Here is a 23,839-nt window from a genome sequence, read left to right as displayed (position 1 = left end):
ATCCAGGACTTAAACTTGTCCAGGCAAACATTAGTTTTGAGCTTTCCGAAATGTCTTGCCAAAAGAAATGTTGTGTAATCGACCATAGTAAATAAATTCTGTCATATTGCCAAGTATAGACCTGCGGAAAAAACACTGATCGTTTTTAAGCCAGAACTGAAGCAAATTAAAAAAATATCTTAAAGTAAAAGTCACACTAATCTAAATTATGCGATTTTGATTTATGGTTTCCGCCATTTTCCTGGTAACAGCCTAATTCCATCACTGTAGAATTTCTGCGGTTTCTGGGCCTGACAAGTAGTAATCTTTGTATCGTTTTACTGAAACTGAATTACCATTGAGGGAGTTTAGCGTAGACCGTAGCAGATGGTAGTTTGATTTGTATGGTCCGTGATATACAGCGGCTGTACTAAAGTTTTTTACCCAAGTTCTCTCAGTTTTTGATGGGTAGCTACATATGTTCTGTTCATATTTCGATCATAGTTCGATATTTTCCAATGGGTTGTTGTAACCCTGTTAGTTGTCGATAGTAAAGGGTGCGGGTCGATCATTTCGCCAGGCAGTAGCGATTCGTAATGCACGACTCCTTTCCAATTCCATCAAACACACAGCATCATCTTTTTTGGTGTCAGTCTAAGCTATCCCACAAATTTTTGTTTGGAGTGAATTTTTGTATAATTTTCTTTGCACATTATGTTCTCGTTATCAATCGTTCTAGAAAAGGCTCAAGATCATTGTGTTTCTGTGGAGTTTCGCAGATCGAGGTACAGTCGAATAAATTGTTTTGCATTAATCCGCGTGCCACTCAGTTATCGAGCTTTTGTGACAGTTAGTTTTTTTCTTATAATTTAAAAATTGTTTGATAATGGGTGCTCAGTACACTGGTAATGTCATAATTACTTATATGTTGCTTCTGCTCAACTTTTGCAATAATTTCAACAGCTTTTTCCGTCATTGGTTAAGCCCTCACGAGAAGCGTCTTTAGCGTCGAAATTTACGAAACGTATTCGACAGAACTATTTCTGACCATAAGCAGTACGCTTTTTTTTCATTCCTGGGTAGAATTTGTAGCTATATCGTAGTAAAAGGGTAAAATATAACGATTTTTAGCAAAAATTTCACTCTATCTTTAGTCTGCATGAAAACATTCCTACAATTTCAGCATATCTAATAATACTATTAAGTTACTTTCCAAAATTTTCGAACGAAACCAACGCCGATCCGACGCAATTCATACGATCTGAGATGTGTGACTTTGAAGCCTAGCATCTAACTAGAAAAGCGGTCAGTATTTCTTCGACAAGCTATTATTAGCGTCTAAATTTTACATATATGACACTAAGTAGATAATTTTTGACGAGACCGTATACGCGAATTCACAATGGTTGTGTCTAGCGTATATTTCGTGGACTGCAAAATAGGTATAATGAAAATTAAATTTTTTTCATTTTCCATTACTTGTACGTAACAGTTCATTCGTTAGGCTTACAGGGAGTACCCTCTACATTATAGGACTTTTCAACGTTAATATGAGAAGCGTCACAGTCAGCCATATCTTGAGCTAACAAGAATCGGCAAAATAAAGGTGCTTATAGCCTTTATTTGCCAAAATAAATTTTTGACATTTGAAACGATATTTTCTCTATTTAGAATTACGCCTAAAGTGATCCCATGAGTATTATGTTTTAAATCATCCATGTGTTTCATACACCGGCAGGCCTTGTAACTGATAGGGTTCATCATGCATGAGTCCAAACGCACTATGGCATTTAGGCTATGGCCTTAAGTGGAGCGTTTGAACATTCATGGACACCCGAACCGCGGTCAATGATGCCAAGTGTTGTATACAGTAGTTTATTAGCATCTTTGTTTGCTTCGACCTGAGACTAAAGCTAGCATCTGTAAATCGTTTAAAGGAGTCCAAGTTAGAGTGACGAAGCTTACAAGTCTTAGTCTTCAACTTCATCACTGAGCTCCGTTAATGATTTGACTGACAAAAAAATTACTTGATACCGACGTAGGTATCGAGGAGCTACCTGATTCGGACATAGGGCTTTCAGCGCAATATATAATGCAACAAGCTGTACATTTTTTTTTGTCTACAGTACAAATTCGATGTTTGGATTTATCGGGCTCAAAACATTAGTTCCGACGTTTGTTCACGTAGTTATGCCCACTGAAAACAGAAACTATTAATTTCTCCGAAATTTCACGTAATTGTAATCTTTCGTTGAGTGGCTCAGATGCATAAGGTGCTGCGTGTCGTGGCATCCACAAAGATGAATTCGTCACTGTAAAACGGGTGAACGAGTTCGATAACGTAACTCTGCCATCCAGATCTGATCTGCTTTATAGAAGTATGCGAAAATTATCCCAACTATTTCATGATCATAGAATACTGCCTCGACTAAGCCAACTAAATGATGCTTTACACAAAAGACTGTCCTGAGCGTATGCGAAAATACATACATAGGCTGAGCATATAGGAGCTCGAATGTCTTATTTTCATATTAAAAATAATATGGTGACCTCAAATCGTCCAGCATCGTTGTTGGGTCCAGCGGTCGTCTAGAAATTGCAAATTTCGGTGTAATGAAGATTGAAAGGCGTTTAATGTAGAATGGTCGACACCCGAAATTATCCAGGACAAACCTTTCTTAGGCAGAACAAATATCTGATCGTCTAGAGTCGTGCTTTGAGAGTTTCTGACAAGTAAAATCCCCTCTAAAAACGTGAGTTAGTAGTAGGCGTAGAAGAAGGCTGTTGACTCTATCGATACCTAAGTCATGCCCCGATAACATTAAATGGATGCGGACCGAATGTTTAAATTTTAGCCGCCGAATTGAACTTCTTTCAGTGTGCTTCCGGCGGGTCTTAGAATTATCGACGTCAAGACGCCTTTATACAACATAATGGAAGTTTGCTGACTTATAATAATAAGTCTATTGGTTAGTTTGGCAATGTTTTATCTTACTAAGCTCCACGTTTCTCGTCTTCAATTTGGTCAAAATTCATCGAAGACCGCACAAGGGATGTGTAGCGTAAAGCCTGCAAACACGAGAATGACAATAATCAGAGCTAAATAAACTAGGATGAAATCGCTTGTGAGACGAAATCATTGAAGTGACAAAAAACGCTGCGATATTGCATGGCTGACTTTGGTACAGTATCGACCAACAAAATAGGCGATAAAGGTAAAGCAGTTGCTCAGTCTTAGTCCAGACCTTGTTCAGGAGTGACAAAAAACCCTTCTTTGCTTCTTGCAGGTCTTATATAAGGTACTATTAAAAAGTTGGCGATAGTGTTCACTGTGTTGTTCGACCTTTACTAAAGAGTTAATAGTAGACAATTCACATTTGGCCGAAAAAGGCCTAAGGATTTCAAGGATGCTTAGGTGGCATGGTATAAAGCTAACGTGTAACTTACAATACACGCCTAATAATCATAATACCGATTTCTTCTTTTTTCTTCTATGCCTTTTCCGAGTGTAACGGCACCATTGTTGTTTTATTGGTTTAAATATAATGCAACACAGAGCAAATTCTCTCTGACCCGAAATAATGTGTTGATGTCAGCACATCATATTTGATGAGCCTGTAAGGGAACGCGTGTAAAAATCGTGCATTTCGCACATAAAACAGACTAGGAATTCTTGCACAAATAAGTGTATGGTTAACACTAAGCTCAAATCTGGAAATTCGCCGATTTGTGAGTTGTCAATTAGTGAATATTGATCAAGCAAACAAATTACGCATCGCTACACAATGTCTGGTGATTAAAATATGTTCGGCTTGATTTTTACTAAAGAATGGTAGGCGATGTTTACAAAGAGATCTACTTTTGCATCATAGTTCAAAATCCTAGATAATGATTCAACTTGGAAGTAGCAATCATTATATAACATCGTTTGTGCTTAACGTGCACAGGGCGCAAGATCGTGCAAGCAGATGTGTGTAATTTATTTTATCATGAAGCTTAATTATGTTGTGATGGGTGTAACGTAATCACATTTGATGTAATTCTTATTGTTATCAGACATTTGTCGTTTTCGTTCTATTGGGCATCCTTCCGCTATTTCTTTTTGAATTCTGAAATTTGGTCAAGTTTGAAAGCTTTAATAGGCTGTTTTCGAACACGGATCATCTATACGAACTCGTTTAGCAGAAATGACAATAGACGGGCTTCAAGGAACTATCAACTAGTGTTCATTCATTGTCATCAACTGCGAAGAAAACGTTTAACGATACATACTCATGGCTTGACTTACTCGCCACTAGGCATAAGCTATATTAAACTCTCCTAATTCCGTCCTTAATGCAACAACATACTTCACAGTCCTGTCGAGTTCTGTTTAGAAAACCAGATCTAAACCTTCAAAGTGGCGATATGATTTAATCGTTCCTCGTTCGAGCAAATGTAATGTGTACTGTACTAAAATCGGAACACCCGCAATCATTGTTGTTTGCCTAAACAAAGACTGAAAGTCAGCTCTAGATTGCATTATCCGTTCTTTCTATTGTACGTTTTGCAATGTTCTCCCGCTTTTGCAATACTCATTTGCTTCTACCTTCTCTTTGGCTTAGCGTTGCCCTTCCCTTGGGTACAGCCGCTACCCCTAGAAGCCATGTAAACAAAAATGCGTTTATTCGCTCCAATGATCAGCTACTCAGCGCCGGCGTGCAACACTCAGCCCCGCCTGAAAGCTAGACCGGGTGCCTCAATCGGCTCGTATCTCAGTGGTGCAGATTCGCGAGCCATCTGGGTTGTATTAGTTGTCACAAGCTAACCCATAAAAGCATTTGCAGCTGCTATAGTTTGTGTAAAAGTACTTGTTTAATTATTTGTGGTTTGGCTGTCCCATAAAGCCGAACAGCAGCAAACATGTCAGAAGCCGGCGGCGAACCAAAGGTCGACACAGCCACTTCTTCTGCCAACAGGGAGAAGTCGTCAGAGACCAAGACCGGCTCGCAAAACAAGCTAGAGACAGCCAAACTCAATAAAGAGGCGGGCGGAACGCTGGCTGGCGCGGGCGATGATCCCAACGTCGAAAAGTGAGTAGAAAAGCTAATATTTAACTATTCGCTACATCAGAACAGAAATGGTTTTTCTGTTTTGAGCCGCCAAAGCATGCCTCTAGCTTCGATCTCGGGATGATAATACCTCAGTCAAGCTGGTCCTTTTAGGTACTCTGTATGTACCCCTCTAACAACGAGTTTAGTTTACGCGCGACCATAATTTTACTTTGGTATATATTAGCATTTTGGATAATGTGTAGCAGGTTCTACGTAAACACGCACATTGATACACTACCTATGGCGCTTCCATTTTTCGGCTGTGAAAGCGCTGCGCATGTTGTGTTCCATTATGTTTACTTCCATGTCAATATAGTTTCCCGAATTATAGCTATTGTGAATAATATAAGAAAAATGGGGGGAATCCAGTCAAATAATTATTTTGTATTCTAAGGTTTGATAGGGCAATGACATAGCTAAAAGACCCACAATAAAAATAGTTAATACAGCAGTGATACAAATAATGCAGCAATACGGTTAATAAACATAGCAAACTACAACAATGACCTAAAGCGGTTTAAAGTTGAAAGAATTCGTTGGGCGTTTTTTTGTTTTTTTTTTTTTTGTAAATATATGCTGCTATTCTATTACTTCTAATTCGTGGCGCCGTATTATTTCATGTCGTTTTGCAGTGTACATTGTATTCCAAGTCCAGCATACCTCACTTAGAGCAGTGTCACCAGTGCTATTTTTCATGTAACGCCACATCAACTAATTTTCCACGTTTTTGCAGGGAGGTGTCACAAAGCGAGGTTTCGTATATGAAAAAGCTCCTTCGCTCAAAACTACTGGAAAGCAAAAATGAGATCGAAATTCAGCGGTCAGATCCTAACTCGCCACTTTACTCCGTTCATACGTTTGAAGAGCTCAAATTGCGCGATGAATTTCTTCGCGCCATCTACAAAATGAACTTTCAAAAACCGTCAAAAATCCAAGAAACAGCTCTTCCAACTCTTATGGCGGATCCTCCCATCAATATGATTGCGCAGTCACAATCCGGTACAGGGAAGACCGCTACATTTCTGTTGGCGTCATTGAGTCGAGTGGATGAAAATTTGCGTCACCCACAGATACTCATTTTGAACCCGACTTTTGAGCTGGCCAAACAAACCGCTGACGTCTGTCGTCAGATGCTGCAGTTTTGCCCAAAAATTGAGGTCAAATTTGCAGTACGCGGACAGGTGAGAATTAGCAGAACGTATGTTTGGGATTTTTGATAATTTGGAAGGTCTGGTCCGTTAGGATTGCCAAACGCGTTGTCCTTATGTAGACATAACAAATGCGTGCGTAATATATGCAATAGCGTTACGCATACATTACGAAAGTTGCAGTTCATAGTGCTTATTCAACATCCTTTTTAAGGGTTCTTCTCGGTTTTAGCGGTGACCACTAACGTCAAATCGTCTGCAAAGACTATTGTGCTTTTGGAATAAATAGTATTGAGTACTCCTTGGTAGGCTATATTCCGTAAGACTCGTTCTTAGACAATGTTACAGTATTACTTCATACTCAACATGTATTTAAGTCACATGGTTAGGCGACCGCTATTTTTGCGTTGAAATAGGCACGTGGTGATAAGCACTCCTTAGTTTGTTTTCGGATTGGATTCTAGGTGATGCCTGAGGGAACGGTGATTACCGAACAGATTGTGATAGGAACTCCAGGAAAAATGATCGACTGGGCGTGGCGATTAAAATTTTTTGACGTCTCTAAGATCAAGGTGTGTTTTGGTTTAAAATATTATTTACTACATGATTCCTGTATATTTTCATCGAAATCATTGCTTTTCAAATCTCACCTTGGAGACAAAGATAATATTAGTTATCTTCCACTTTTTTTAACTTTTTTATTTCATTACTCTTTACACTAGGTGTTCGTACTTGATGAAGCGGACGTAATGATTTCGGAGACAGGACATCACGACCAAAGCATTCGCTTACATAGTCGCCTTTCCCCTTCGTGCCAAATGATGCTGTTTTCCGCTACGTATAACGATGAAGTTATGAAATTCGCGGATATGATCATTCCTGAACCTTGTATTAAGGTATGAACAAAATACGTATAGAACTTTCTCTGCTTTTGCTTATTGTTAAAGTATTGTTTGTCGACTAGTCATTGTTCTCTCTTTTGATGCTTTATTTACACTGTTGAGTGAGGTATATAAAAGAAAACTACATGGCCTGTTATTCGAATCCTAACTTAAAGCATACTGTTGTTATTACATTAATACGCCGTACTCAGATTACTATGGATGTCCTAATAACTAGCACCATCCTTCTTACTAAGTTGAACTGTGTGCGTGAATTGAATGCTTTTATAGATCACATTGAAACGTGAAGAAGAGTCTTTGGAAAACATCCGTCAGTTTGTTATGCATACACCTACAGAAGACGATAAGATGCGGGCTCTTGAGAATATCTATTCTACGCTGCCAGTCGGTCAGGCCGTTATTTTCTGTCAAACAAAAATGTCAGCTGTGAAAATCACCAGATCGATGAAGGTTGGTATAGACTTGTTTACATATCTAGTCAGACCGTTAGAGTATAAACTAGGCTTTTTTTTTTTTATCTTACAATACAGTCCTTTTACAGGCGCCGTTATTACAACCCAGTAAAGAGATTGATTAATAAACTACATGTCTTTGTTTTTCATATCAAAATACTTGTTTTACAGGAGTTAGATCAGAATGTATGTCTCCTAATGGGTGATCTTGCGATGGAGGAACGAGTTGAAGCGATCGAGCGATTCCGCAACGGTCTCGAAAAAGTAATGGTCACCACGAATTTATGCGCCAGAGGAATCGACATTGAGCAGGCAAGCGAATTTGTTTACTGGAACGCTAATAAGAAATGAGAAGTATTGATAAGAAACATATAGTTTACCATCCATATTCTGCTATTTCTGTATTTGTCATTTCGAGAATGCTGGCTAGAGGCATTCGTACTGGAAGCATTAAAACATAGTCGTATAGAATAAGAAAACGATATAGGGTATATTTTGCTTGAAGGGAGAGATGCTAAACAGTGTACAGTATCGATACTTCGGGAAATTAGTGGGCCCCCAGTGGAAAAGGTTTTGTTTTCTTAAAAACAAGCAAACTCACCTACATCTAAGTAATTGTCGTATCGAATGAGCTATTATTCTATGCAGTCTTTTTTTGTCTTATCATGAGGTTCATCGTTTGTTTTTGATTATCAGGTATCCCTGGTCGTCAATTACGACCTGCCGCTTAACCGTGAAGGTCAGCCGGACTTCGAGACATACCTCCATCGAATTGGACGTACGGGCCGCTTCGGTAAAACCGGCGTCGCAATTAATTTCATTAACCCGGACGACCTCAAAGAAAAGGAGCATGTTGCCGCTATCGAAGATCACTTCAAAAGAAAGATACTTTTTATCGACTTTGAGGATGTTGATGTACTCCAAAGTCTTTCGTCAGATGATTAACTTCTTCAGTATAAACACAAGGACATCGCATTCATCTACCAAGTGTGTCCTTATACTTCCAACTGCTGAACGATTACAATAGTTACCCTGATTTATATTGCACCTAGTTTAACGAAATGAACGTTTGATTTATATGTATGACCATTGTATTTGACAAACGCAAACGAAAACGAAGGAAGTTGTATTCAAAGCGAGAATATTTCCCAATAAACGTCACGCCAATTGACCACAGATTTTGTTGAATTTATATTCCCTATATTTGTCACAACTATTGAATATCTCCAGAATACAATTGCCCTTGAACCATCAATCACCTCTGCATGCATATATTCATAATAATACAGCAAACTTGAGGTCTGTTATTGCGACCGAAATATGACACGCTATGCATATGAGGAATTCTGTGACTGTATTTTGTATATACATAAACAAGTTATGTTACAACAAAACATATATATATATATATATATATATATATATATATATATATATATATATATATATCACCGTAAACTTATTTCAAAATAAAAGAAATTAACACTAACTTTTTATGTATCATATATTAGTACTTATTCACAATCATCACATTAAATTTTTCATCCCCTTAACACCAACAGGCAATTCTGAGAAACATTTTGAGAACTGCGTACAAATTACCTGAAGAATCTGATACAAAAGCATCAGGGTATTTGTATTTTGCGTTCAATCACTTCAAACCGAAACAAGGACAACTCGACCAAATTGTCGTTAGTCTGAAGCATGAGCAATTATGGCTTAACAAATGCATTGACAAAAAAATACATACTGACACAAATAAAAACATATGAAAAATATAAGATGATAAGTCGGTAAATTTGACATTGCAATTGTTGATACGAAGTTTGTTAACACGCAGGTTTTTTTCATTCTACCGTAATAGAGAAATAAAACACGCGTCGAGCAAATAAAATCATTTATTTTTTAAGTTTTTAGCCTTTTACAGGTTAATCAATGGCATTCACAAAACGAAGAGAATATATTTTACAGCATCATACGGTTCGTGTTAGCCTCCACGATTATCTATGGAAGTTTCAACCTGGTTCCACCCGATTTACAAATTCAAGCCGATAATCACGACATTCAATTCTCCTGCATTATTTAAGTGTCTACTCGTTTATGTTCTAGTGGCAAGATAATCACGTTATGGCTAATTCCGCTGTTTAGTTCTTTTTTAATAAACTCAGCGTCCAAGCTAGATAACGCATCATATTGTAGTAGCTCAAACGTTTATCTAAACGAGACTGTACGAAGTGTCTCTTAGGAGTCATCTGTATAGCCCATTGAAGAACGTGTTTTACTTGCTAGTTGCACAACACATTCATTTAATGTACATGTAGCCCTCGTCGTGTATACGTTATAGTTGTTCAAGGAAGAAAACAGTGCTTTTCCTATAACTGGAACATGTAAATCGTAAGCACCTCGGTGCTTGTTGTTGAATTTTTGATTGGAATAATTGTCGTACTAATTACAAATGCTTCACATCTTTGCAAAGTGAACATTGATATTTAAACAAAATTGCTACACAATGACTTAACCCCTTTTTGACGAAGTAGTCATGTGTAACATTAATTTGTTGCTACGAGGTTCACTCCGAGCAGTAGATATTCCGTTTGAACAATCGCCCGTTCATAACACTAACATATACACTAGCAGGGACCATCTTTCAGTGCCGGAGTATCATTAAAATGTTAAATGATTATTTCTCAAACACTGTTTATCCATGCTTTTCAGTTGCTAGCAAATGCATAAGTTGTTGCCATTGTTATACTAGCTCAAGACGATTAAATTTGTCCTGTTCGTAAAATCCAGCCCGTACAACCCGTCCACCGAAAAATCGCCCGTTGAGATCGACGACAGCCTTGATAGCGTGGGCTAGGTTCTTGTATTCAACAAAAATGCGAACTGCTTCTTCAGGGCTCACACCGGGTCCAGGCAGCTCGTGTATCACACACTTCACCTAAACAAAGCAAACAAGAAATAACGGATATATTACTTAAAATGATGATAGCTTAAGATACATGACATAAGATTTTAAGAATGACAAAAACACTCTTACCACTTCCCCATAACGACCACATTCTTCCTTCGTTTCTGGTTCAAGTTCCTCGTCCACCTCTCCCGGGCCTACCATGTTACGTAGTAGCACTACTTTCGTGGGGTTCTTCAATATTTCAGTGATGCTCTGTTCCTCTGCAGCTGGCTGAATGGCTCCACTTGATGGACCCGGAGGTGGTGGGGGTCCCATTAAACCGCCCGGCGGTGGAGGGCCCATCAGCCCATTGTCAAGCAAAGCCTAAAAGCATTGATAATAACATGTTTAGAATGCTTAAAGGGTCTCAATGGATCGAAAAGATTGCCATTAGACATATTAATCAGCTATGCTAGTTAAATCTTAGAATTCAGTACCCACTTGGCTATCAGTTGACGCGCTAGGTAACCCTGGTGGCGCCATTAATGGTGGAGGCATATCAGTCATTGCAGCTGCTGCTGCTGCAGCTTGCGCCGAGCTCATATCCACAATTTTTCCACCACGATGACTCGTTTTCTCGACGGCCAGCGCAGACGAAATACCTTGCTCGCTCTTACCGAGTCCTTGACCAGCTTTAAAGCCCATACGAGCCATGATTTTAGCTGCCACCGATGAACAACCCATGTTGGATGCCACTGATACAGCCCCCTGTTGGTGTGGTGCTGGCGGTGAAAGGGCACGCGCAGGAGGATCGGATGCTGTGAGTGATGGAGGTGGTGCTATCATCGCTGATTGACGCTTGGGCGCACTTGCTCGATCACTGCTGCCGCCGGAATTCGTTGGCGAGTCCCTGCTCACAAATAGGCCACAAAATACATTGTTGCAGATGTATTAGTATTGAAATTTTAATTGCATCATACATATCATACGTCGAAAGAGGGACTTTTGTAAGTATCAGATAATAAGGAGTATAGCAATAAATAGTATTATACAAACCAAGAAGAAATTAATCAAACTTTGACGCTTCCGGTGCATTTATTTTCATATTATAAATATGTTAAGCTGAATTTCTGGATTTTGATAGAGAGGAATAGTTTAAAACAATGCCGTAAAGAAAAAATCTACGAAAAGGTATTTCAGAAAACGAAACTTGGTTAGGACCTTCGACCACTGTTATGTAATATGTCAGAACACGCTTCTCATATTTTTTTTCTATTAAAATACGTTTTTATCTCAATATTTCCAGAAAAAATAGGAATATCGGGTGCCAAAAAAATATTATCAGAACTATCACGCTTCTCCAAGGTTACATAACTTTACGGATATTCAATAGAAGTGGTCTAATATAAACAAGTTTGTTTAATAAATGTGTATACCCTGCACTGTTTGAACTGGAGTCTGACGGTGCTGAACGCTTCTCTTTTCTGCTCTCTCGCCGAAGCTGTTTGACCAGTCGGTCATATTCGTTGGGGTACGAAGGGTCATACTCATCTTTGAGGAACCAGTCTCCACCAAGAAGTGATGCTCCGCCCCTCGCTACGTACAGCGGAATTGGTGGCATATCCTCCGCGGAAATGCGCTGCACAGCAGTTATTAGACAGCAAATCCATAGCATTTAGTCTTACGTAATATTTCTTATTGCTAATTATATTGGTTAAACGAAATACTGGGCTACACACAAAGAAATAGTGATTATTGGAGACCCCAAATCGACACATCTTGTCATATACATGTTTCATAGCAGCCATCGTCCTGGCAAACCGAAAATATCCCAACCATATATTCCAGAACTGCAGTCGCATTGATATCAGTTAGTCGTTCAAATGTTAGAAGCATATACAGTATATTAGCAGTACATCTCGCCGTGAAAAGGAGGAGCACCGTAGAGGCGAAAGCCAAAGCGTTATCTTATATGCGCGTGCGATTATACAGGCGCTCGTTATATTAGCTACAAATGTTGTGCTCCTTATTATGTATCATCTTATGAGTCAAGTATACAGTTCCCGTATGCAAGAATCGTTTGGCCATGTTGGAAACCATTTCGCTCTGGCCAGTCACTCACATCTTTAGTTCGGGTGTTGAGATCAAGGACAGGAGCGATGTGTGCAGCAGCAGCCTGTCCTTTCCTCTGAAGATGGTGTCCTGTTGCCTTTCGCAGCTGAACATGGCTTTGGAGCATTTTAATGCCAGAGGACCATCCAGCAACACCTTTGCTGTCTACTTCGCTGTCATCGTACAGAGACATTCTTACGACACCTAAGGTTCCTAAGGCAGGTAGAATTGAGAGTTCTTGGTTTGGGTATTATTAGTATGATATATATATACTCCTTCACGACTTCTATACGTATAAAGAAACAAATCAATGCAATAATTACATAAGAAAATAGTTTTTCAGCTTTTCAGTACACGATGAGGATGATATGCACACTTGCCTGGCCAGGCTCGGCATTGCTTTTTTGGAAAAAACATATTTAATTAATCACTTTATTGGTGCGTCAGGGTAAGTTTAAGTTTATTATTGATTTTTACTGATATCCACTTATTTATTCGATTAATATACCCGTTTCAAAATTAATATGCATCTACTAGCTTCACAAAGTGTAATATTTTTGCCGCCGTGTATTATATATGATAATTAGATAATTAAGAGGCATACCTACCGTAAGTTGAAGAATCACACAATTGCCAACAGTTGTTTGACTTTAGTTCTCGCCACACTCGAAATCTTTGATGATCTATAGCGGTGCTAATTACAGTAGTGAGACAACATTGTTTCTATATCATGAATCAAGACACTCCATCGCACTCCGTGTGGTTTCGAAGAGATTACGTTTAAACGAACGTAATCGAACCATCCACTACTACTGATCGATAACGTACTGTTTTTGGCCTTTGTTAAATACAGCAGTTAATTCTAATTTCAGCATTAGTAGATATTAGACCGATTGAGTGGAGCTTTATTTTTGTTTTTGTTTCTAAATATTATGTCTTTTGAACACGGCAAATGTTTAGTTTTACCGAGAGTATTTTCCAACCCCACCACAAAAGCTCGGACGATTCCGTCAGTATTTACTCAATATGTTATCTCCGACAAAATCTAACCTATAATAGTAAAAGCATTATTACTGTTAAGGTTCTTTAAAGCATGCAAGGAAAATGTAAAATATTAAAATCAGCGTGAATTTTGCTACTGCTTGTACTAGCATTCGCACCTTGTTCTAACGTTTCAAAGGTTTCTACTAAGAGAGGGAAAGGGCTATATATTGAAGTAAATAAATTTGTTACTTTTACTTACTGTCTTCCTAATTATCTACTACCAGTATTAATAGTAATAAAAAACGCTCGACAAAAAAATTATTTTTCGTCGGTACCGATATCTGCCGCCGCTAATATCACGGAGGCATCTAAAAGCGCCTAACTCAACTCTACGCAAAGCAAGGACGTCGAGCTCTTCCGAGGTCCGAGTACTAGCGATGCTTTTACGTAGGGACAGCTCGTCAACCTAATCGAATACACTATGCTGAAGCTGTCCAGCGATTGTTTGTCATTGTATTAGATGATAATTTGTAAGCGGTTGCACAAACAGCTGTAGGACAAAACGATGTCCTTCCCACATTTAGTTACTCATACAATTTCTCATAAACAGGCGATATGCTCGTTGTACAAGCGCGCTCTACGAAACCTCGAATGCTGGTATCGTGATAGGCCTAATTACAGGTACGAACAAGGTGGATAACTGTAGAGGTCAGGCAGTACAGGATATTAATAATGCAAAATATTAAAGGAAAAGTCAATGGTAACATAATTCAGTAAATGATGATAAATAATAGCTGAAATCTTGCCAGCAGCTGTTTGTAAACTAGATTGTTTATTTGGAGACAATAGTAGTAGCCATTCAGCCTTCCGGTGGAAGAACTGTTGTTACAAGAAGCTCAAATAAAAAGCAGTTAGAACTGAAGCATCCATTTGCAACGTAGATATTCCATTTAAGTGTATAGATAAGGGGTATACGGACATATCTTGTTTATGTAACATGGTTGACTCTCGTAAGGTGAGTTCTATATTTATTTGGTACACTTAGTACAGAAAATCGAGAAGCCAGAATAGCGTTTCCTATGAATTATTTTCGGAAATTAGGTATTCTGTGAGGATACCTAAACCCTCTTGACTCAATTGAAAATGTACAAATAAATGGACATATATAAACAAAATAGTACTGGAGAAAGTCGTTCGTACATGATATTCGTTCAACACTTTTTCATATTTAGCTATTTTGAATGTATGGTATATACTTTTCTGATTACAGATTCCATGCATGTTTGTTGCGTCGTGACTTCGATAAAAACAGGGACATCACGGATTTTCGTAAAGCGAAAGAGTTATTAGATGCCGGTGAGCGGGAACTCTGGCTTAAGCAGCATTATCTGCCCAAAAAGTACGTGCTATTTTTGCCTCCTACGTCCGTTGTATATACGGTCATTACTAATTATGAAGAGGTACGACACGCCCTGTCAAACCAAAACTCTGGAGCTGGAAGCCCGTAGCAGGTTTAGCAAGCAGAACTTTGACAGAGCTTCCAGCTCTTACATAAGTTTTCTCTGTTATAGATTGCATGTAAGTTTTGCGCTGTTGGTGAATTGGAAATCCTTTGGTTTTTCAGAATTGGAATTGAAATGTAAACTCAATTGACAAATACTAGCGACCCGGATATAAAGGCACTTTCGAAAAACCTTGTAAGATAGTTCTTAGGACCCTTTTATAAGGTATAGTTCCTAGATTTCTGAGTTAGGACATGATTTTAAAAATTACTGCCTTAGCATCGCTTTCCCAGCTAAATAGACGCTTCTGTTTGGTTTGTCTTTGAATTTCTAGATTTCCAAATTCTCCTGGAGGTGTTGCTTCCGAACGTTACATCCAACCTCCTGATTGGGTACTAGATTATTGGCATCCGCTGGAGAAGGCTCAATACCCGAAGTATTTCGCCACAAGGGAAAAGCGGAAACTGGAGTACATTGAAATGTATGAAAAATACCTAAAGCAATCGAAGCTCGAGTCAGGAAAGGGGCACTAGTTACGAATACTTGCTCGTATAATAATTTTTTTAGCGAGGAAAATTCTCATGTTCATGAGTAACTAGGTTTCGTCATTTAATGGGTTAGCTAAGGCAGAAACAGACGAGGAGCATTGAGAAAATAAAGTCTAGGTGATTTTAGTTCCTAAAACGTTTTGTTCTCTATACACCTGTGTGAATGGTCTTAGACCAGTATCTTCATGTCTACAAAAAAAAAGTAGAACCGTTGATGACTTCATTTCTGAAAAAAACAGCTGACCTAAGAAGCGTAGTGTTGAGACGACCAAATTCAAAGTCTTGAAAATACAATAGTGGCTTAAAGGATAAGAGCAGAGTAAGAAAACCTTCGGTTGAATTACGAGGATATTCCAAGACATGTCTATCCTTATCCTTACTCAAGAGCCACCGTATTTTAAGTTAGTAACCTCACAACATAGCCATTTGCTACTCACCTATACCACCTATCACCAATGTGACTGAATTGTAATTGTGTTAGACATATTGGCATGATGATCAGATATGTCTAAGATGGTGACAGATGCCTCAGCATTACATTTGTCTGGGACACTGGATAACGGAAATTAAAACTGAATAATTAATTATTAGTCCCAATGTTACTGCCTCTGGCCTAAAAAGGCATGCATCCATGAACGGCGGCAGAGAACAGTAACCTTTCTAGAAGGCGATAAATAAAAAAACCATGGTTCAAAGTCGCATATTTACAAACGTAGAGCGCAGCACAACGGTGAATGGTCTTTACTGGAAACGTATGAAAACTGGTACGACAGCTACAATTCTACAAAGAACCTGTACAGTTTCTTTGCACAGGGATTTGACAGCGGTAAAAAAATAATATGTAGGAGTAGTCATCTCTTTAGTGACAGCAGAGTGGAAATAGTACTAATATATATATATATAAATCGGATGACGTGCTGGGGTGATGTGACTGTTTGGCACATAGTTTGATGATCTTCGATAGTAACTATCGAAGATCATCAAAGCACGTCACCCGATTTAATATTCGCATTATACGTTACCGGAACTGATCCAGATGCTCAAAATGAAATATATACCTTAGCGTAAGTAGGACAAAGATCAGATAGAACATAGATATCGGCAGGAAACTGCACACTTTTTGCAAAACCCTACAGAACGAAATGACCGCGTTATTGGCGGCAAAGATAAGCCTTTAGGCGTACAGAACTGCGATGCCGGCTAGGTGGATCGGGTGACAAAGACAAGAGGTCCCCATGAAATTTATTTAAATAGTCCCAACTTAAAAAAAAACTTGCACTCCACACTTCATACTTGGCTTAAATTAGTCAAGGTTTCACTTAGATTTTCGATAGTACGCGGGGGCCCACGTTCCAATAGGGGCAGCACAATGTGTGCCGCTATAGCCACGGCAAGGAGAATTATCGTCATTGAAAACAGGATCGCTCTGCAATGGTCTGTGATGCAAACAAGTAAGCTTACTCAGTTTTCAACAATTTGTTTCTCTCTAAAGAAGAGGTTTCAGATTCAAGAACTCCAACATTCAAGTATAACCAACAGCTGTCGTAAGTTTTACTGCTCATTGTACATACAAAAGCACAAAAATTGTCTAATTTTTAAAAAAATAGTTAAAAAAAAATTTTAAAAAAATTTTAAAAAAATGTCTAGCGACAAGTTACGGCAAGACACGGTAAAACTTCTAAAATTATCAAAAGAGTCTTAGTCCCCTATTTTGTCGCTTAATTTTATTTATAATATCAAGTTAATACTGTCCTAGTAAAAATGATTAAAGAAGATCCTTCCGGAATATTAACGTATCTAGAGTGAGATAATTTCTAGCTTTTAGTTTTGGTAGTTAGGTATCATACCTAAGTTAATTTTTATGGTCTCCGTCCTTGGCGCCGCCGCAAACGTCATCTGAAAAACCAAATATCTATGAATAATTTCGCTGAGCTTGAAATGCATTATCAAAGTTATCATTATTATCATTAGAGATTTACTTTAGGTACAGCCCTATATTTATAAAGTTGGTTACCTTAGTCCATTATTGTCAGCATTATTGTATTTCAAATAGACAAGGTTTTTCTTTCATATGTGAGCCGAAACTAGAATTCAGAAAAGCGAAACAACTCGAAAGAGGTTACCATGTTAATGCATTAGTGATCTATGCAACTCTTGAAAAAAATATTTCAAATGAATAGCGCCTGCCATAGCGTATTTTTCACATCCGTAGAAATTTTTTACTATTTACTGGTATTCGGTAATAACTAGTGCGGTTTTTAAATTTAGTTTGGCCAAATGACATATGATATAATAAGATGACAACATGATAAATATCATACATAATAGCCTCTCTCGGGTTTAAATCTTAGATAAAAATGGTTAGACAAGATTGTCTAACTATTTTTATCTAATTAAGCATTCTCGGCCGTTCCTTTTTGAAACATTTAAAAAACAGCAAGCTGATTACCTGCTTAGACAACATGCCTTAAACAATACGACCGGTTTGTCGTTCTGTAACATTTTAGGAAACAATGGCTTAACCATCACACGGATTAAGCCCTTTCTTAAGGAAACGTGTCCTTCTATAAAGGTTTCATTAGTTAGAGGAAAACTCACAGTTCCCGCTGGGCGTACATTGTCCCGCTGAAATTTGCTTCCTCCCACCTCTTTGTAGCGCATCCGTACCTCCAATCGTCTTTTCTTCGCCAGTAACTCCTATATTCCATATGAAAGGACTCGGTCAAAATAGTCGCGAGATTAAGATTACTCACGCGAAAACTTTCCGGTCTTTGTTTGGCTACTGGTTAATCATTCGGCTGAAATGTATTTTTTAACTTATAGATTACAGATAGTTGACAGACCTAAGAGGGCTATGATGGTTACTCACAATTAGTACCTTCATTATGAAGTTCCTTTTACATTTATTGAAAACAATGGCTGCTTAATGAATGTAGAGTATAAGTATTAGCCCTTTTTCGGGAGTTCCAGTTGTTTTCTATCAGCGATAATGTTTTTTCACCTGGATTCGCTTGGCATGCTGCTCATTTTCTGTTTCCATTTGTTCATAAATCTCCTTTATTCGTTGTATATTTGCTAATTGTTCTTTCCACCGATCTCTAGCGTGCGTTAATTCAGTGATAGTCGATGCCATCTTCTTTTCAAGTTCCGGTAAATGTTTACGAAGTAGCTCAAGCCGTCTTTCCAGCTGGCGACTCACCTAGATTATGATTTAGTAATGTTGACTTGGGCTTTAAAAGGAGTCTCCTTAATGAGAAGGTAATTTCGAAAAAAACTCAAGAGTCAAGCGCAAGCATAGTGCAGCAGTAACGTGTATACCATACACAACGTTGTTTGTGTATCATCGTACGTTTTCAACAAAAATTTCGTTTTAGAATAAAGGATTTTTCTTTGTTAACACTATAGGCATTACCACTAATGGCATTGTCAAAATAAAATAGATTGATGAAATATCTTTGCCTAGAGAAATTACGCAATAATAATTGTCATATTACACAATTTGCTTTGTAACTGTGTAATTTGGGGAGTTAACCGTTAACTCTACTATACTACTACTATACTACCGTTAACTATACTTAACCGTTAAGTATAACCTGACACAAAATTATCTGCCAGAACAGGCTTTCGTTGCACCCAGTTGTAGCCTCTGCAGAGCGTATTATAGTCTAAGTAAAGTCTAGGCTCAATGAGTTCAAAGGCTGTTAAACTGTTCTTTATAACGATTTTCCTTGTAAAACTGTTTCATGTAGTTGGCAGAAAAACGGGACGTTCATTGGGGATGTAAAGGATATTTTTCATATTGTGAGATTAACTTAGTGGTTAACAGTCGTTTTTTACCGTGGAAAAGTCATCCCTAATGCCCGGTTCGACAACTAGTTTTGTGTCGATATTCCATGCGCGCAGTACATCTCTAAGGAACTCTTTATGGTATAGCTGATCCTGGCGACACCAGGTCGAAATAAGCGTCCGTGCATGCTGATCCACGTGTTCAGAGATACTGGCCAATTTCATTTCCTCTTGAAGCTTGTCTAGCAGTAGCTAAAATGCTTAACAGATGATTTTATAAATATAAGAGGAGAAAAAATCGTCAGGTCGTATGGAAGCGAATAGCCAAGCAATTCGAAAATGGAAACGGACGTCCGTTACGATTTGTTTGATTTCGTGACCTCTGCCAGAGATAGCCGGAGGAAGCATACAGAAGTAGATGAGTATCGAGAAATAATTTGGTAAACAAGAAACAGACCCACATGCAATAGGGGCGCAATCCAACGTACCTTTCCTTCACAAGCAGGCCTTTGTAGGTACGCAAACTCCGCGTAATCATTTCCCATGGATTCGATGACGTGAAATACATCTTGTTCCCGGACCAACGAGATCGATGGGCCAAGGGCGAAGCAATCCATCTATGTACGATTTAACGAGCAAAACATAATTAGCAAATCACATGTGCACAAAGTCATATACAGTCTTACCTACGGTTGGAATTTAGACGATATTTTCATTAATCAACCTTCAGTTATCATTTAGAAATCTGATATTCACACGCAGTGCGTTATTTTTTCTCGCAGAGCGAAACATACCCCGCATAACTTCGAAGATGTAAAAGATCTACGATTATTCAGATGTCCATTGTGTTTTCGTGTTTTGCGAGATGCAACTAGATAAAGCTTTCACGATTTCATTCAACGTTCATCACAGACAGTTTCTTCTCTCTAGCTTATCTATTACTATTTTGAACTTGCATCCAGTGCGATAAGCATATTGAGACTTCAGCTATTATTTAACCTGATTATTATTGCTACTATCTGACATGATTTTGTCAGGAATACAGCCACATTTACTAGTGTCACCTGGTGAGAATCGACAGTCAGTTGTTCGAGTCTGTTCAGCATCTGCTCTGCATTGGGTATCCATCTGCTAGCATGTTTGAGCCGAGTTAGCTCAAACCAATGATTGTGGTAGGTAGTTTTACCCACCGTGTACGGTGGTGGCTCGACCGCACTCGTTCTGTAAACCCCAGTTTTTCGGTCCCATAGATCTTAGAAAAATTTTCGTAGAGTACGCTTTATGTTCCTACGATTGATAGTGGAGCAAGAACTTCGAAAAAGATTGAAGAGACGTTTTAGTTGGCCGTATTCCTTGGCCATTTCATATTCAAATTCGGATTTCTGGCAGGGTTTTACGGCATAATAAGCATTCTGCGGCAATGTCATCCAGAACACATACGGCTGTGTATTTATAATATAATATATATATATATGTGAATAATGATTTAAATACTGTGAAACAATGCAATTTATGAGGATTCACTTTATGAAATGGCGAAATCTCTTACATCCAGTTAGAATCATCCCTATTGATCTTTTAAATCGTTTTTTTGTCTATAAACTCGAATGTTGCATAAATGTTGAATTGTCGTCATAAAGTTTTCTTGCTTACATTGGCAAGTTTTCGCTGTCTCAGTCACCGCAGCACCTTTTAAAACAAGTGAGTTTCTTAACACATTGATGCCCTACTTTGAGCCAATAGAGTTTGCGTTTAGCAGAGAACTAGGGTATGAAGATTCATTTTATCAGAGTTATAGGCCGATTAGTATTTCTAATGGAGACGATCCTTTACACCCATCTAATCTTTCCATACGTACTTTCTCCGATACTAAAGTTCATTTTGTGGCATGGTAACAAACACCTACTCGTGTATAAAGTGGCTAGGTAGATTTACAATAAAAATCTTCACCTGGTGAGGCTGCAAACATAAAACGTTCGATTAACTTCGACTAATTCAAACCGTAAAGTATTGAATACTTACAAGGCGGACATTTTGACCAGCTTCGTTATACGCAGAACACAATATCTTGTTTACATACGTTGACAACTATTTTCAATCAAATAATAATAATGGCTAAAATAGCCTTCTTGTCGGTATAGATAGAGTAGGCGTATTAAGATACTATTTGTCTTTGAGCCATACAGAAAATTGTGCCAGTATTTATCTATCTTCTGTTAATTTCTTCTTTGAGCAGTGAGAATTTATAAAATTCATATTTGAAAACATTTTCACCTACTTTATATATCTATATATAGCAGTTTTTGCAGGAAACACACGCATCAAGATAACTAACTTCATTATGTGCTGCTTTAGTCATCTTGCTCACGCCGAATCTGCACTTACTTGTCAAAGCTTCCGTTCTGTCAAATAAAAACATAAATTAACAATTGCACAGAACATTAGATAGCCCAAAGATGATATATGTAAGAAGAACAAATGCTAGACATAAGAAGTATTATTTCACACCCCCTACCTGTTATACTATCCTAATTTTGCTTGTTTCCCTGCTTTGCAAAGCACCATTTGTCTCTTCTTTATATTAAATGTTGATCCGCCCTATTTCGCTGAAGTGAAACTATGTTGATACCTTTATATATATACGCCGCTCACAGACAGGGCGAATGCTCCGGAGGATTTCTTTCTTCTTGCAGTTGAACGAGGCCCTTCTTTTTCACTCTCTGCCCCCCCCCCCCCCCCCCCCCCAATCTTATGAGCGAATGTCGTGCGCAGCAAATAATAAGAATCTTAGCTTACACACGTGGGCGTAGGGCAAAACTTTTTGGTTATTCGTTAGTGGAGGCCACAAAACCCTGTGCTTTGCCTTTTTACTATTTGTTACCGTAACTATGACGAACATGCAGTCGGTTGCACAATCTTATCACACGAAGTTATGTAGTATACTGACAGCAGCCGCTGCACCGCGAATCAGAGGTCATGAAAGTGAACGGTTCGTCTAGCTGGCAACTGGTACATTTTGCATCGAGGTGGTAGAAAACTTTTTATTATGTACGACTCCATAGACAGTCGATAATCTAGAAAAAAAAAAACTAGCCGACACAAGGTTCTTGCCCACTTAGACGCCCACAATGCAGCATCGAAACTGCAGACGTCAGACCTTAGTTCTTTCCTTCCACTCGAAACCGCGCCGTATGTGGTCCGGGGAACTGCAATAGACGTAGATGACAATAGAGAGCGCAGAATGGAGATGACGCAACGATAAAGAATAATAATATAATAAGCAGAATGGTCTGCCGTTTTCTGAAATGGACACTTCCATACATATCTTTCACTTCGTAATATCGTTGTCAATGTTAGAGTAACCGACGAAAGCTAGCCGAAATCTTTTACGTTAGGTTAGGGTAGACTCTTTCGATTAGCGCTAACATCGTAGCGGTAGTCGGCGCAAGGGTTTAGCGAGACGGGGTTTGAGCTAACTAACGGGGGAATGTATGTTAAGTCCAGATAAGAGTTAATTGTCACCTGAGAGTACGAAGCCTCCAGACCTGGGGCGTGTAGCTGGTGTTGTGTGGCTTCGATGTCATGACGCCGTACTGTCAGTCGGCGAAGCTCAGCGACAGAATAAAGTGAACGGAAACCGGCGCCTGCAACAACAACAACAACAACAACAACAGCAGTTGTTCAACAACGAATCCTCCCAACACCGAAGAAGGGAAAAAAAATGGATAACGGCGTTCATTCAGCAAGTCTACAAGTAATTTAGGTCAAAATGCGAAGAAAATAGGAAATGTTTGCATATCGCTTGAGGTGCGACGCTAGAACGCGTTGGTAGCCGATGATGATGAAAACCTATACGATGAGGCCGTACTGTACATAATACAACCTTGAAAATAACGCAGTATTCGAAGTATTTTAATGGCAAATTGTGCATTTAGGCTAGTCAGTCAAATCTTTCCTCTAACAAGTTGTCTACTTTGTATTTTTGACTAAGAAAACCAGACAAACAATAGTTAACTGTGTTCAAGTGCTTCAGCTTTACTACCAAATAACGTATCTAAGTGAATCGATACCAATTACGTCCGATATGGCGTGACTACTGAGGAATATTACGAAAAGAACAAAAAGCGATAAATAGCGGACGTATTTAAAAACAATTAAGATAAAAAATGGTGGCTAGATGGCTGTAAGAAACTTTTCACGAACGACTAATGATTCACCTCATTACCATTTGGTAACCGAACAAATGGTGAAGGCTAATGTTTAAGCATGCTCTGGCGATAAGGCTGAATAGAAATTGAAATCTCCAACTGAATATAAGCGCAGCTAGTTAGATAGCTTATTGCATTTTCAGAAACGAGATCTTCCAAAGAAACAACAGCAAACTCAAGCACTGTTTCGTTGCATTAGAAAACTTTATTTTACAGAAAAAATTCAAGAATG

General features: G+C 38.5%; 4 protein-coding genes and 1 long non-coding RNA gene across 9 annotated transcripts in view; 2 read left to right on the top strand and 3 right to left on the bottom strand.

Moving 5' to 3' along the window:
- The first annotated feature begins 4,687 nt into the window (after positions 1 to 4,687).
- Positions 4,688 to 8,750, top strand: LOC111244273 (ATP-dependent RNA helicase DDX19A-like). The gene is made up of 7 exons (XM_022791227.2): positions 4,688 to 5,051; positions 5,806 to 6,253; positions 6,685 to 6,792; positions 6,943 to 7,116; positions 7,393 to 7,572; positions 7,746 to 7,886; positions 8,271 to 8,750. The coding sequence occupies exons 1-7, from the start codon at positions 4,882 to 4,884 to the stop codon at positions 8,517 to 8,519; spliced, it is 1,470 nt and encodes a 489-aa protein (XP_022646962.2). The 5' UTR covers positions 4,688 to 4,881; the 3' UTR covers positions 8,520 to 8,750.
- A 704-nt stretch (positions 8,751 to 9,454) lies between these two features.
- On the bottom strand, positions 9,455 to 13,619 carry Spf45 (splicing factor 45). Of its 3 annotated transcripts, none has more exons than XM_086986828.1 (6): positions 13,184 to 13,619; positions 12,590 to 12,792; positions 11,904 to 12,106; positions 10,969 to 11,377; positions 10,615 to 10,851; positions 9,455 to 10,515 (listed from the first exon to the last, which is right to left on the bottom strand). In XM_086986828.1, exons 2-6 carry the CDS (start codon positions 12,770 to 12,772, stop codon positions 10,321 to 10,323), a joined length of 1,227 nt encoding a protein of 408 aa, XP_086842954.1. In that variant the 5' UTR covers positions 12,773 to 12,792; positions 13,184 to 13,619; the 3' UTR covers positions 9,455 to 10,320. The 3 variants fall into 3 exon arrangements, with proteins under 3 accessions (XP_086842954.1, XP_086842952.1, XP_086842945.1); XM_086986826.1 differs by having other exon boundaries at positions 12,590 to 12,783; positions 13,188 to 13,616; XM_086986819.1 differs by having other exon boundaries at positions 13,188 to 13,586.
- A 379-nt stretch (positions 13,620 to 13,998) lies between these two features.
- ND-B22 (NADH dehydrogenase (ubiquinone) B22 subunit) lies at positions 13,999 to 15,749 on the top strand. The gene is made up of 3 exons (XM_022817282.2): positions 13,999 to 14,244; positions 14,834 to 14,962; positions 15,400 to 15,749. Exons 1-3 carry the CDS (start codon positions 14,129 to 14,131, stop codon positions 15,596 to 15,598), a joined length of 444 nt encoding a protein of 147 aa, XP_022673017.1. The 5' UTR covers positions 13,999 to 14,128; the 3' UTR covers positions 15,599 to 15,749.
- On the bottom strand, positions 14,005 to 21,759 carry LOC111255372 (uncharacterized). 3 transcript variants are annotated; one of them, XM_086986832.1, is made up of 8 exons: positions 21,422 to 21,754; positions 20,464 to 20,620; positions 19,888 to 20,016; positions 19,451 to 19,651; positions 18,615 to 18,812; positions 18,212 to 18,310; positions 17,461 to 17,509; positions 14,005 to 17,049 (listed from the first exon to the last, which is right to left on the bottom strand). In XM_086986832.1, the coding sequence occupies exons 1-8, from the start codon at positions 21,430 to 21,432 to the stop codon at positions 16,901 to 16,903; spliced, it is 993 nt and encodes a 330-aa protein (XP_086842958.1). In that variant the 5' UTR covers positions 21,433 to 21,754; the 3' UTR covers positions 14,005 to 16,900. The 3 variants fall into 3 exon arrangements, with proteins under 3 accessions (XP_086842958.1, XP_086842963.1, XP_086842962.1); XM_086986837.1 differs by lacking the exon at positions 18,615 to 18,812 and having other exon boundaries at positions 21,422 to 21,759; XM_086986836.1 differs by lacking the exon at positions 20,464 to 20,620.
- Positions 21,760 to 22,159: 400 nt separating this feature from the next.
- Positions 22,160 to 23,839, bottom strand: part of LOC147758984 (uncharacterized) — a 54,822-nt gene continuing 53,142 nt past the window's right edge. Inside the window, exons 4-5 of the long non-coding RNA XR_015326798.1 lie at positions 22,922 to 23,043; positions 22,160 to 22,605 (exon numbers count right to left, since the gene is read on the bottom strand). This is a non-coding gene — a long non-coding RNA (uncharacterized LOC147758984). The remainder of the gene's footprint in view (positions 22,606 to 22,921; positions 23,044 to 23,839) is intronic.

The sequence above is a fragment of the Varroa destructor genome, unplaced genomic scaffold (genome assembly GCF_002443255.2).
Source record: "Varroa destructor unplaced genomic scaffold, Vdes_3.0 BEIS01000001.1, whole genome shotgun sequence".
Taxonomy (NCBI): Eukaryota; Metazoa; Arthropoda; class Arachnida; order Mesostigmata; family Varroidae; genus Varroa; species Varroa destructor.
Note: the sequence above shows the minus strand (reverse complement) of the source record. Positions and strands in the feature narration are given on the sequence as shown.

Bases quoted from the DNA above. Each gene is read 5' to 3' on its own strand.
- Spf45 (XM_086986828.1), bottom strand. From the start codon at position 12,772: ATGTCTCTGTACGATGACAGCGAAGTAGACAGCAAAGGTGTTGCTGGA. The intron at 11,378-11,903 runs GTATACACATTT...ATTTGTGAGCAG, and splicing joins TCCAGTTCAAACAGTGCAGG to GGACTCGCCAACGAATTCCG. The intron at 10,516-10,614 runs GTAAGAGTGTTT...TGCTTTGTTTAG, and splicing joins GTGGTCGTTATGGGGAAGTG to GTGAAGTGTGTGATACACGA.
- ND-B22 (XM_022817282.2), top strand. From the start codon at position 14,129: ATGTCCTTCCCACATTTAGTTACTCATACAATTTCTCATAAACAGGCG. The intron at 14,245-14,833 runs GTACGAACAAGG...TTCTGATTACAG, and splicing joins CGTGATAGGCCTAATTACAG to ATTCCATGCATGTTTGTTGC. The intron at 14,963-15,399 runs GTACGTGCTATT...TTGAATTTCTAG, and splicing joins CAGCATTATCTGCCCAAAAA to ATTTCCAAATTCTCCTGGAG.
- LOC111244273 (XM_022791227.2), top strand. From the start codon at position 4,882: ATGTCAGAAGCCGGCGGCGAACCAAAGGTCGACACAGCCACTTCTTCT. The intron at 6,793-6,942 runs GTGTGTTTTGGT...TCTTTACACTAG, and splicing joins TTGACGTCTCTAAGATCAAG to GTGTTCGTACTTGATGAAGC. The intron at 7,573-7,745 runs GTTGGTATAGAC...CTTGTTTTACAG, and splicing joins AAATCACCAGATCGATGAAG to GAGTTAGATCAGAATGTATG.
- LOC111255372 (XM_086986832.1), bottom strand. The intron at 18,813-19,450 runs GTAAAAAACGAC...ATCATAATCTAG, and splicing joins TTAGGGATGACTTTTCCACG to GTGAGTCGCCAGCTGGAAAG. The intron at 18,311-18,614 runs GTGAAAAAACAT...TATGGAATATAG, and splicing joins AGCATGCCAAGCGAATCCAG to GAGTTACTGGCGAAGAAAAG.